The following is a 15,232-nucleotide window of genomic DNA, read 5'->3' on the forward strand; positions in this document are numbered from 1 at the left end:
GATGCTTCCATCCATGAAAGTATTTGATTCTACTACACTGGGAGTTGAGAAGAAAATTGTTTAAAGTTAAGTCAATTTGACACCTTTTGGCCCCGCCCATCAGCTCCTGGGGTCAGATAGGATCAATATATGTGAATACCATCTAGTTGTCATCCTTCACTCATAATTCTAACCAAGTTTGAAATATTTCCAATGGAAATTAAACACATTTTACTCAAAAACCTATTTTGCTTATATAAACTATAATAAACTTTACCCCCTCCAAGCAGGGAAATGTGAGACCATGGGGCCATGAAATTCACAATTTTGGTAAAGTACCTTAGACACTCTCATTCATGAAGAACATTGGATTATATCATATGTGGGTGTTAAGAAGAGAATGTTTGAAATACCAGTCAATTTGACCCCTTTTTGGTCCCATCAGCCCCTGGAGGTCAGATAGGATCAATATCCCACACCATCAAACCATCATCTTTTGCTCATAATTCTAACTAAGTTAGAAATGTTTCAAATGAAAATTAAACATATTGTGCTCATTTTTTTTATCTATACATGTATAAACCATAGTAAACTTTACCCCCTGCCCACGGGGAAATGCGAGAACCTGGGGCCATGAAATTCACAATTCTGATATACACATCCATGAAGATCATTTGATTCTGCCATATGTGGGTGTTGAGACATTTTTTTGAAATCTGAGTCGATTTGACCACTTTTGGCCCTGCCCGTCAACCCCTGGGTATCTGTCACAATCAATATGAGCATACCATATAGCCGTCATCCTTTGCTCATAATTCTAACCAAGTTTGAAATATTTTGAATGGAAATTAAACAAATTATGCTTAAAAATATATGTTTCCTATATAAACTATAGTAAACTTTACCTCCTCCCCACGGGGAAATGGGAGACCATTGGGCCATGAAATTCACCCTTTTGGTAAAACACTTTAATATGCTTCCATCCACGAAAAGTAATTGATTCTACCATACTTGGGTGTTGAGAAGAAGTTTTTCTATTTTTTTTAAATTTTAGTCAGTTTGACAGTTTTGGCCCCGTCCTTCAGGCCTCTGTGTGATGGGCGCTGTATATTTCACTGCCGTTGTTGATCTTTGGCCAGAGAAGGTTTCTGCAAAATTTCATAGAAATTGGTTCATGGGTTTTTGAGAAAAAGTAGAAAATGTTCAATTTTTTACGGACGCACGATGTACAACGCTTGAGGTGGTCGCAAAAAGATCACCATGAGACTGTCTCAGGTGACCTAACATTTGAGAGCTGTTCACAATCACAATTTGTATGTACACTATATTAGAACAGTATATATACGTGCACACACGCACATCGCATTGCTGGTGATTCCACTTTAATACCATACACATATATAGCATACACTATATTTACTTAAGGCAACATATCATTTGCACAAATTGCACATTTTATAGTAAACGGCACACTTCCGTGCTGATAAAACGCCGCTGTAATCTCGTCACTGATAAACTTTCACCGTCACCCCGATATTTACACATTCACCACTGTTTTCAATTTAAATAATTCCCTTTCCTGTTATACGAATTATAAGCCAAGCCACCTGCGAAGAAAAGTCTTGACATGGTAATGTGAATAATCAGTTTCAAATGGTTCACAGCAGGCACATGTTGAGTGTCTGAGCCAGGAACTGGGAAGCCATGTGGCGAGAACAAGTCATAAAAGCAGGTCTAGGTCAAAGCAAGAATTCTGACGAACAAAAAGTTGGAAACGTCATCACCTGAACGGAAAGAAGTTTTGAGAAAAACAAAAAACAATGTACATGGATCTCCAATCAGTGAGTGTAACTGTTTGTAGAGCGTGGGTACGATAGGGATAATGCCCTGACATGTACCTTCGTTGACATGTCGCTGCAGTGGTTGGTCCTAATTATAAACCCTCGTGACCAGGTCACATTAGTGATTATCCTAATGATGGACCCTCACTGTCAGGTCAAATCAGTCACTGGTTCCAATAACATACCCTAACGGAAAGGTTGTGACTGACACTGATAATGTACGCTCACGGATTTACCCTCATGACAGGTCGTATTGATGACTGACCCCAATCACGTACCCTCACGGACAGGTCGTATTGCTGACTTACCCTAATCACGTACCCTCACGGACAGGTCGTATTGCTGACTTACCCTAATCACGTACCCTCGGGAACAGGTCGTGTTGATGACTTACCCTAATCACGTACCCTCACAGACAGGTCGTATTGATGACTGACCCTAATCACGTACTCTCGGGAACAGGTCGTATTGATGACTGACCCTAATAACGTAACATCACGGACAGGTCGTATTGATGACTGACCCTAATAACGTACCCTCACGGACAGGTCGTATTGATGACTGATCCTAGTAACGTACCCTCACAGACAGGTCGTATTGATGACTGACCCTAGTAACGTACCCTCACAGACAGGTCGTATTGATGACTGACCCTAGTAACGTACCCTCACAGACAGGTCGTATTGATGACTGACCCTAGTCACGTACCCTCACCGTAAGGTCGTATTGATGACTTACCCTAATCACGTACCCTCGGGAACAGGTCGTATTGATGACTTTCCCTAATCACGTACCCTCACAGACAGGTCGTATTGATGACTTACCCTAATCACGTACCCTCGGGAACAGGTCGTATTGATGACTTTCCCTAATCACGTACCCTCACAGACAGGTCGTATTGATGACTTACCCTAATCACGTACCCTCCCAGACAGGTCGTATTGATGACTTACCCTAATCACGTACCCTCACAGACAGGTCGTATTGATGACTTTCCCTAATCACGTACCCTCACAGACAGGTCGTATTGATGACTTACCCTAATCACGTACCATCACAGACAGGTCGTATTGATGACTGACCCTAATCACGTACCCCCGGGAACAGGTCGTATTGCTGACTTACCCTAATCACGTACCTCACAGACTGGTCGTATTGATGACTGACACTAATCACGTACCCTCGGGAACAGGTCCTATTGCTGACTTACCCTGATAACGTAACCCCACGGAGAGGTTGTATTGATGACTAACCCTAATCACGTACCCTCGGGAACTGGTCGTGTTGATGACTGACCCTAGTAACGTACCCTCACGGACAGGCCGTATTGATGACTGACCCTAATCACGTACCCTCGGGAACAGGTCGTGTTGATGACTGACCCTAGTAACGTACCATCACGGACAGGTCGTATTGATGATTAACCTTAATCACCTATCCTCATTAACAGGTTGTCGGCCAGGCCGTATAAGCGACCATTTTTATTTCACCAGCACAAACATGGAAACCTGCAAGCACTATGACAAGAAAGCTATACGTATCATATTAAATTACAGGGAATATTCCCACGGCGTCAACAGGATGTTTGGAATGGACAGACAGCTGTGCTATAGGTCATCCGTCAATCTGCTCCACTTAACTCATGCTATCCTTGATGTGATGACTAGTTGTTTTCTTAGTCTATTGTAAGTACTGCGCTCTTTGAAAAGGATTGGACTACAAAATCAATTGCTTTCCTTGGCTTTCTTCTTATCACAAACAAAATACAAGCATTGACATGTTAACTTATTTCATTATTTATTTGACAAAAGATTTTGTAAAGTTTGCATTTTTTAGCCGAAATAATGACATTTTCACGCGATAATGAAGAGGGTAACTATGTGTCCAACGTTCCACATATTTTCTTTAAGAAATAATTCCACCTGAGAGATGTTCATGTTCTACTAAGGAAATTCCGTGTATTTGTTCTATCACAACTAATAGGAAACCTGTTGTACATATATCAACTTCCTCCGCTCAGCAGCTACTTCCGGTTAGTGGTCACATTAACGGAGAATGCATTGTTTGGCGTAGTTAGGAACACTCAGCATGTGTGAGGGAACAAGTGTAACGTACCCAGATATACCATGTTATGATTGTGATTGATAATGACGGCTGGTACACACAGTTAGTGTTAAATGGTCCCGAACCTTTGATGGGGGGTATAGACACTGTCGCACCGTTAGAGGTACTCAAGACTGCGGAGGGACAGTGACCTCTAGCATTTCGCGAAGAGATCAGAAACAGACGGAGTCTTGTTATAACCGCTAAGGGGCTAGATTTGACACCATGTGTACCAGGCTCCAATCAAGTACTATATTACTTTAGTCATCGACAATGTTCCGTCTATTAAGGAGCAGTTCTGATCATACCGTGATCTATAACGGTAGAGGATTCCCTGAAATCTTTACCTATAGATGATACTGAAATCTTTACCTATAGATGATACTGAAATCTTTACCTATAGATGATATTGAGATCGATCTATAACGGTAGAGGATTCCTTGAAATAACGGTAGAGGATTCCCTGAAATCTTTACCTATAGATAATACTGAAATCTATAACGGTAGAGGATTCCCTGAAATCTTTACCTATAGATGATACTGAAATCTTTACCTATAGATAATACTGAAATCTATAACGGTAGAGGATTCCCTGAAATCTTTACCTATAGATGATACTGAAACCTTTACCTATAGATGATACTGAAACCTTTACCTATAGATAATACCGAGATCGATCTATAACGGTAGAGGATTCCCTGAAATCTTTACCTATAGATGATACTGAAACCTTTACCTATAGATAATACCGAGATCGATCTATAACGGTAGAGGATTCCCTGAAATCTTTACCTATAGATGATACTGAAACCTTTACCTATAGATAATACCGAGATCGATCTATAACGGTAGAGGATTCCCTGAAATCTTTACCTATAGATGATACTGAAACCTTTACCTATAGATAATACCGAGATCGATCTATAACGGTAGAGGATTCCCTGAAATCTTTACCTATAGATGATACTGAAACCTTTACCTATAGATAATACCGAGATCGATCTATAACGGTAGAGGATTCCCTGAAATCTTTACCCATAGATGATACCGAGATCTATAACGATAGAGACTTCCCTGAAATCTGTATATATTGATAATGTATTGATAATATTTTGATAACAGTAGAGGCTTCTGAAATCTTCACCTTGGATAATACTATGATCTATAACGGTAGGGGTTTTCCTGAATCTGTTACCTGTAGATAATAATGTGATCTATAACGACAGAGGCTTCCCTGAAATCTTTACCTTCAGATAATACTCGGATCCATAACCTGCACAGCAGCTACGAGGGCTGATTGGTAGATTGTAAGTCTCATATTTGACATTGATTTGACTTTTAGTGGACATATAGCATTACTTTTCAACATAATCCCATTCTGTATCTATACACTTTTACCCGCGATTTTTAAGGGTCTCAGTGCCACTTTGTGTGTTTATTGGTAATTTCTGGAGTTGCAACAATGACAGACCTTCCAGGAGGGGCGTCGTCCCCAAGGATCTGCTTAATTTCCACCACTCACCTTTTCACTTAAGCATTTGAAGAGGCTTCATTCTCTAGTGTTGCTATCATATCAGTATGGATATCCATAGGTGCTACACCTTCTTTTGCAGATACTGAATCACTGCTCTTTCAGCGATTTGATTCATTTTGCAAAAGTCGCATGCCTTATTACTTTAGAGTGTTACCTCTTCAACATAAACTGACCAAATGACACCAGTCTTCATGTACCCAACCTTAAATAGCCAGGGAATAGTACAGCTTGAAAAGGACATCCATGCTTAACTTCTTCCATACAAAGCTCACAGCTTATCAATCAGTCCTCGTATGGAATCTCACTGGAATATCGAACGAAGACACGGAAGCATGCGCATGGCCACTTTCTGAAAACGAGCTGAACATGGGTGTTTAATGCGCAAACGAGACTGTGTGAGCCATGTTTACCTCTAGATCAAAAGACAATCGGCTAGCTACTGATCATAAAGAAACTGGGCAAATGGATAACAAAGTTACATCTAGTGATATTAGGCGAGTTGAAACTGTCTGTCTAACCGGAAATGTCTTGGAAGACGACGGTATAATCGAAAATGCTGTTACAGAAATCTAGTGTTTAAGGAGACAATGCGCTAATCAGCAACGTATAGAAAACGACGGGCTGACAAGGAATGTTTAGGGGGACGACAGCGTAACATGGAATGTGTAGGGGGACGACGGCATAACATGGAATGTGTAGGGGGGACGACGGCATAACATGAAATGTGTAGGGGGACGACGGCATAACATGGAATGTGTAGGGGGACGACGGCATAACATGAAATGTGTAGGAGGACGACGGCATAACATGAAATGTGTAGGAGGACGACGGCATAACATGGAATGTGTAGGGGGACGACGGCATAACATGGAATGTGTAGGGGTACGACGGCATAACATAGAATGTGTAGGGGGACGACAGCATAACATGGAATGTGTAGGAGGACGACGGCATAACATGGAATGTGTAGGGGGACGACGGCATAACATGGAATGTGTAGGGGGACGACGGCATAACATGAAATGTGTAGGGGGACGACGGCATAACATGGAATGTGTAGGGGGACGACGGCATAACATGAAATGTGTAGGGGGACGACGGCATAACATGGAATGTGTAGGGGGACGACGGCATAACATGAAATGTGTAGTGGGACGACGGCATAACATGGAATGTGTAGGGGGACGACGGTATAACATGGAATGTGTAGAGGGGCGACGGCATAACATAGAATGTGTAGGGGGACGACGGCATAACATGGAATGTGTAGGGGGACGACGGTATAACATGGAATGTGTAGGGGGCGACAGCATAACATGGAATGTGTAGGGGGCGACAGCATAACATAGAATGTGTAGGGGGACGACAGCATAACATTGAATGTGTAGGGGACGACGGCATAACATAGAAAGTGTAGGGGTGACGGCATAACATAGAAAGTGTAGGGGCGACAGCATATTATAGAATGTGTAGGGGGAAGTCGGCATAACATAGAATGTGTGTAGGGTCGGGAAGGGCAACGGTTCAACTTGGAATATATGGGGAGACAGCGGTCTGACCAGGAATATATAGAGAGACGATACTCTAACCGGCATTCGTTTGTCTAGGGTTACGACGGTCTAACCTGGAATTTCTTGACCGGCAGCGATCTAACCGGGACTGTCTAGGGCGGCCGCCGTCTGACCAGGGATATCTAGGGAGGCAGAGGTCGGGAGGAGGAGCGTTAATAAAATAATTCGTGATTTTTAATTTTACATATAGAGACAGCGTCACGGACAATTTTTGCCGATGTTTTTTTTCAAAACAAATGATTGCGGCAGTTGTGACTCCTGAGTTGTGTTGAGTATTATATTGCAGGTTAATTTCCGTAACCAGTACAATGTTTTAGCGATAACTATAATAGATGAGGTACATCGGACGAGACTCAATCTCCTCTCTTCCTGTGGTAGCCTGAGGCCTGTAGAGGCAGAAATGTCTAGTATTTATAGAAGTTACTACCATGTTAGCAATTATAAAAGCCGAAAAGCCGTGAAAACGTTCACCACGTTAAATAAATAAATAAATGAACTTCGCCACATTTGTAGCCAAAGTTGAGATGAGACGGAATGTGAAATGGTGCATTCTATAAATAACGTGATTGCGAACGGATATCTATTAACGTCTATCTAGCATGTGGCGACGAGTTCTACGGTAAAGTTTACGGATTTGGGGGCATTTTAAGGGTTTGTGTTTATAATTATACAAAATATGCTTATTGAACATCTTACTTATGCATGATATGTTAGTACCCCGACACGAGCCTCCGCGTCCTGTGTTGTAGAATGTTTGTGTAGGAACACAACACATGGTTTATCTGGGGTACTGATGCTGGGAGAAGATATGTGTCATCATCCTGCTTCTGTAAGACTGTGAACAGTGATGTTGTACTTACATATACGCTGAAGTATGTTTTGTCGTAGAACACAATCGGCACAGTAAGAGGTATTTCGTCCGAACTAATATCATCCCCGGCGTCCAGTAAATTATCTCCGCGTTGTTCACCGAATGGAAATAAAAGTTTTATGGGCACAGCTTTTGTTACACATCCAAAATTACACAGAAGCATCAACATCAAATTTAGAAATATATTCCCGAACTCCATTGTCTGGTTTTAAATGTTCCAAAGTTCCAACAGCGTGGGTCTCTGCGTTAATCCATGAGTGAAGTGCTGGCTCGATTCTATAAATAGCGGTTATTAGTGGTAATCAGCTTAGTTGCTCGCGGACTCCCCCCTTACCTACAAACGTACAGTGTAGCCTCACGGGAACCGACAGCGCGATTGGCTACGCGATAGATGAGCAGCGAACGCCTGGCACATTTCACCAAAAACTGAGGTCAAAGTTGACTTGTGTTAAGAATCGGAAGTTCTGATGAGTGCTCAGCTGGGTGTCTGGCTTATTAACCGTTAATGTATGTATAAGCTGTCAAAAATCTGTGATTCGTCACTTGGGCACCCCGGCCTTTATCCTGGGGGCTGGGGGTATTTAACCGTAGTGGGCTACAGTGGAAATTAGTCTTCACGCTTCTAGTTTATCCTAGTTTTATAACCTTTCAATATTGACTTTGACTGTCATACAGTTACATTGATTATATAATCTAACTATATGTGTGCTTTTTAGTAACCTGGATAGAGTACTATGGAATTCCCATGAGTTGTGTTTACTTGTCACCGTTAATAAGCACTATATTGTATACAGAGTGTTTACATTACATATTGTATGTATCGTAACGATGTTTAAAATATTTCGGAATGGAATCACTCTCGTGCACGTGCATAAATTTACTGTTTCATTCAGTATGTTTTAAAAAAAATTCAAATCAATGTTCAGATAGAGATTGGGTGCGTGCATTCTAAATTGTTTGAGTTTACACTCACGTTTTAAAGAGAGTCTGGGTTTCAGGATAATTAGAAAGATATTCCTGGAATTTTTAACAGTTTTTTTTTTGTTTTGTTGTAAAAAATTGTTAATGAACAAAAGAATTGGGCATTTAGTCTTCTCCGAAGTGTATTACACAGAAACATTTACAATGCCTTCACGTGAAAACAACACAATATGTAAATAACGGATAAAGATTTAGCAGGAGAGAGAATAGTAAGCTTGTGATAAAGAGGTAGAATAGGGAGAGGAAAAGAGAAGCGGTAGAACATAGATAAGTTATACATGTACTAAACTTATATGTATTAATATATAAACTTATATATAGCACTTTATCCGTTCCTCTGTTCAATCCAATCTACGTATCAAAGTCACCGTATATCCTTTACAAAACAACGTTTCGCTCACCACCTCCTTAGGATTTACAAATCAATTTACTGTTATCATGGTATTGGACAGCCATCATAACACTAACACTTAAAATTTAGAAGACAGTATGTTTTGTAGTGTACAACAAGGAACTAAACACTATACTATCTTATAGATTTTCGTGTATTGTGATGTATTTACTGTTAATACATAACTTCCTGTGAAGATTCAAGGAGTGTGATTTGTACCCGTGACGCGAACCGGACCAGTGGGCGTTGTTCCATCTCCGAGAGCCGACGCTGTTCGATACAGCAATACAATCCGAACTCCTGGAAGTTCGAGGATGGTGCTGTCGTGAATGTGTGTACAAGACACATTATCTGAGTCGCTCAGAATGCCACGCGACGAGCATCTCGTATTAAACAGTGGGGTGGCCATCAATTCAATCCAATGCGGTCCATAGGAAAACGGCATTGGACAGCATTCATACATCCTACGTCTCATCTAAATGTTGTGATAGGGATCATTTTCAATTTTTAACTGGTGTGAAGACAATCTAATGCTAGCTACATTTTTTTATGTACATCCTCAACAGATTTTCAGAAAGTAATATTGCAAGCAAAAAATGGTCAGTTAGATGTTTATATAGGTCACCTCGAGTAGCATTAATAAATTTGGCTGTTATTTCCTGTGTATAACAGTGTCTTCAAATCTTTGTTATAATACTCTGTACGTATTTTTATTTATGAAATAACTGTTCCAAATGTAAGATAAACCTACTTTATCTATTTCTTGTTTGATATTGTATATCAACTCATCTTTAATCGTTAAACGTCGTTCTAGACACGGAGCCAGTATTTCATGCTTTTTAACTTCCTGTTTATGTACCGTGACTGCCTACCAAGTTCAATATATACAAAATCAGTATCTGTAAATATTTTGGCACCTAGTAATCGATTACAAAACCCAGAATGAAGTTTCTCTATATCTGATGCTTTGTGAAAGCACCATATCTCGCTTCCATATTTGTGTATGCTATTGACATATGCACCAAACACATAACATTGTAACATGACTTCCATCCATTAGGACTATTTCAGCCTTTTATACCACTTCTATGGGAAATTTTTTTATAAAAGTCAAAAAGGTGCCAAAGACGTCTACAATGCTATTATTAAACCAGCTCCATCCCCTACTGGTATTCGAAAATGGAGTGATGAGTTTGACTTTGATGATCAGAAGTGGAAAAATATATTAATAATTCCGTTTACTATTACAAAAAGTTCTAAGCTACAGTGGTTTCAAATAAGGATTATACATCATATTCTGGTTACGAACTCCTTTCTTTTCAACATTAATTTAATACCTAGCCCTTTATGTACACTATGTAATATGGAAAGAGAAACAATCGTTCACTGTCTATGGGAGTGTATAGAGGTACAGAATCTATTGGAGAGATTTGAATCTCTTCTTGATATTCTTCTGATTCCTTTTTGGATAAACAAAGAAACATATTTATTTGGAATTATCCATCCTAATGTTAACTCTGTAGATAACGAAATTTTAATTCTCATTAAACACTATGTTTATATGTCAAGATGTCTACAAAAATCTCTTAATTTAAATGCTCTCATAAATAAGATTAAGGATCATTTCCATGTTCAAAAGCACAACATTTCCAGCAAAAAAAAACTATTATGAAAACAAATTTTGAGAATAATTGGAAAAAATGGATGCCCATTTTGGAACTATAGTATGTATGCTAACAAGTCTGTTCCCAATGGCCATGGCCTTGACTTTACCAAACTGACTTTAAATTTATTGAATTTCCACAAAATTAGTGCTATTTTTATTTAATAATGATTATAACCCTCCCAATTCTCTCTCTCTTTCCCTCTCTCGCTCTCTCTCTCTTACTCCTCTCTCCCTCTCTCTTTTTTTGTTTAGGATGTATAATGTTTTTTTTTATATTATAAATGTATTCATGAGTGAGTATGTGTGTGTGAGAAAATATCTTTGATAAGTGTAAGTGATATGATATTATATGTGTGTGTGTGTGTGAGTATTTTGTTAAGTACATGTAAGTTTGCTATGTGAGTGTAAGTGGGTGTGAATGTTGATGAGTGAGTTTGTGTGCAGTAAGTAGTAGATACATGTGCATGATGATTAAGATGATGATGATGATGATGATGATGATGCATGTATATGTGTAAGACATATTCAAGTAAGAGCACACACGTGTGAGAGTGTGGGTGTATGTTTTTGTGTGGTTTCTCTTGTATATTGTGTATCGTGTAATATGTAAAAACTTGTCAAAAAAATAAAAGAATTACAAAATAAAAAAAAACCATTTAGTTGTAACATTGGAGAGTGATGACACATTATCCTATATTGAGAGATTGAGGACACACTGTCTTGTATTGGGAAATTGAGGACATATCCTCCTATATTGAGAGAGTGAGGACATATCCTTCTACATTGGGAGAGTGAGGACATATTCTCCTATAGTTGGAAAGTTAAGGGACATCTTCCTATATTGGGAGAGTGAGGACGCATCCTCCTATAGTTGGAAAGTTAAAGCACATCCTCCTATATTGAGAGACTTAGGACGCACTCTTATATTGAGTTAGTAAGAGTACAGTCTCCTACGGAAAATTGAGGACAAACCTCCTGTATTTGGAGAGTGAGAACACATCTTCCTATATCGGGAGAGTGAGAACACATCTTCCTATATCGGGAGAGTGAGAACACATCTTCCTATATCGGGAGAGTGAGAACACATCTTCCTATATCGGGAGAGTGAGAACACATCTTCCTATATCGGGAGAGTGAGAACACATCTTCCTATATCGGGAGAGTGAGAACACATCTTCCTATATCGGGAGAGTAATGAGACATCGATGTAGTGTTGTGGCTATTAAGTGATGTCATATATTACTTAAAGTGCCGAAGTCGAGACCCCGAAGACACACACCCGAGCCCCCGTGAACACACACCCGAGCCACCGTGGACACACATCCGAGCCCCCGTGAACACAAACCCGAGCCCCCGTGAACACACACCGCTATACTGGGAACGTGAGGACACATTGATACTTCCATCTTTATGCCGAGAATGACGCTATTAATTGTCTCTCATCATCTCTTGCGTCCGCATTCTCCTAGAATCCTCGTTCTTATGGGGCAAGGACATGCCTCCACCTCCTCACAACCTCCCATCTTCTTGTATTTCGAAAATGGGTAGAACGTCCTCACATTTCTGAGTATAAAGTAGTATCAGACTAGGACACCATATCGCCAGTCACACGATCTTTACACGATACTCACATCATACAGGACGCCTGTACGCGTGCGTACGATAAAAGCCACGCGCCTGTAACACTGACATATATCTATGTTTCATCTACACATGTAGGTATAATCAGCTAGTATATTACATCACCCGTCAGTTATATCATCTTACCATAAATGATTACGTCACTTGTTAAATATGTGTAAACTGATCGATATTATTATAATATGTTTCATATACTATAATCAATGCAATTTAATTCGTCTCGCGCAGATATTTGTTTGGTACCAATATTTCATTTGGTTAGAAAATATTTAGGCTTCACGGGGTTGTCACTCTTACCGCATGTTTCAGGGCTAATGACAACTTACCGCACATTTCAGGGGTAATGATAACTTACCGCTCATTTCAGGAGTTATGATAACTTATCGCACATTCCATGGGTTATGATAACTTACCGCACAATCCATGGGTAATGATAACATACTGCACATTTCAGGGGTAATGATAACTTATCGCACATTTCAGGGGTTATTATAACTTACCGCACGTTTCAGGGGTTATAACTTACCGCACGTCTGACAGATTAGAACTAACTTATTATGCCAGTTTTTACATAATAATGAAGCCATGACGGAAACCAAGGTTTTTCAAATTGATAGTAACAATATCTATGATAACTGACAACGAATTTCCTAGGGAAGCAACATTTACATGATTACATTAACACTTGGGATTAATAGAGTTACTTCCAATACATGTGGTTGTGAAATACCGTCAGATATATACATAAACAATCAGCTAGTAGATGTACGTACACATATAATTAAATTGATGTAGGTTTTCATTTCTAGTCATCAAACCCAACAAGTTTGTGCATCCGTGAGTGTTGCTCTCCTGTCCGTTTGTGAGTAAAAATATCCGGCGATTGGATTGGAAAAAAAGTCCAAGTAAACATGAAAAAATAAGATCACGATGTATTAGAACGCCCGACAGACCGACTTAGACACATAATAGAAATGACGCCACACCGACTTAGACACATAATAGAAATGACACCACACCGACTTAGACACATCTTGGAGATGACGCCACATCGACTAAGACACATAATAGAAATGACACTACACCGACTTAGACACATAATAGAAATGACGCCACACCGACTTAGACACATAATAGAAATGACGCCACACCGACCTAGACACATCTTGGAAATAACGTCACACCGACTTAGACACATCATGGAAATGACGCCACACCGACCTTGACACATCATGAAAATGACGCCATACCGACTTAGATACATCATGGAAATGACGCTACACCGACCTTGACATATCATGAAAATGACGCCATACCGACTTAGATACATCATGGAAATGACGCTACACCGACCTTGACACATCTTGGAAATGACGCCACACCGACTTAGACACATAATAGAAATGACGCCACACCAACCTAGACACATCAAGGAAATGACGCTACACCGACCTAGACACATCTTGGAGATGACGCCACATCGACTTAGACATAAAATAGAAATGACGTCTCACCGACTTAGACACATCATGGAAATGACGTCACATCGACCTAGACACATTATGGAAATGACGTCACACCGACTTAGACACGTCATGGAAATGACGCTACACCGACCTAGACACATCTTGGAGATGACGCCACATCGACTTAGACACATAATAGAAATGACGCCACACCGACCTAGACACATATTGGAAATGACACCACACCGACTTAGACACATCATAGAAATGACGCCACACCGACTTAGACACATCTTGGAAATGACGCCACACCGACTTAGACACAGCATGGAAATCACCATGACCGATCAAGACACATTATTGAAATGACGCTTGATCGATCAAGGTACATCATGGCATTGATGCCTGGCCGATCTAGACACGTAGAGGATATCTTATTGTGTCTTCAGTAATAACAAATACATTTCAGATGTATGTCTAATATTTTGGTATCTTTTAGGAGTGTGCAGCACGAGTGAGCGATACAAATAATTTTACACACTTGAGTGAAATGTATTTGTTATTACTAAAGACACCATCAGATATTCTATTTATAACATTATCACAAGCAAAATAGTCGAATTCTTGGCATGTTTGGAACAAATATAAAACGTAGCTGTCTAGGCTTTTCGCGAAAACTACTCATTCGTTATAACTTAGCAGTATTCGACAAAATATAAACCGTTTCTTATAAAAATCATTACAAATATGTAAACACAAAAATAAAATTCAATGTCAATCTATTTTCATATCCACGTAGAAAATGTCACCTATTTATGTCACTAAAAGACAGAATTTGCTGTGAAACGTTCAAAGAGGGTTTAACCTTTTACAAGTTACTACCTGCAGTTGTCGCCGTTGATGCCACGAATACCCATGAAATGTCTAACGTTTAAGCTCCATACTCAAAACGTTCGATTTGGGGTTGAATTTGATCTCTGATAAGGTAATTCGCGTTGCATTGTTTGCTGACTTCATGGAAATGAACGTTTTCCATGGAATTGAAGGTCATGTCAGACCCGCAGGTGCAGCTATTGAGGACATACGGCGCCGCGCATTATTTTACAATAGATTTTATAGTGGCATTTCAGAAAAATATTAAAAATCGTCTTGTAGATAAAAAATCCAAAATATATGCCACTGACCAGT

At 39.8% G+C, this 15,232-nt stretch overlaps 1 protein-coding gene across 1 annotated transcript in view; it reads right to left on the reverse strand.

Moving 5' to 3' along the window:
• The window catches only part of LOC132549163 (nidogen-1-like), a 34,495-nt gene extending 26,247 nt beyond the window's left edge, over positions 1 to 8,248 (reverse strand). The window contains exon 1 of the mRNA XM_060213084.1: positions 7,889 to 8,248. Within this exon, the coding sequence (XP_060069067.1) occupies positions 7,889 to 8,098 (210 nt within the window). The 5' untranslated portion in view covers positions 8,099 to 8,248. The remainder of the gene's footprint in view (positions 1 to 7,888) is intronic.
• Between the last annotated feature and the right edge of the window lie 6,984 nt (positions 8,249 to 15,232).

This window comes from Ylistrum balloti, unplaced genomic scaffold (genome assembly GCF_031769215.1).
Source record: "Ylistrum balloti isolate Yb309-2 unplaced genomic scaffold, AGI_CSIRO_Ybal_v1 Utg370042, whole genome shotgun sequence".
Taxonomy (NCBI): Eukaryota; Metazoa; Mollusca; class Bivalvia; order Pectinida; family Pectinidae; genus Ylistrum; species Ylistrum balloti.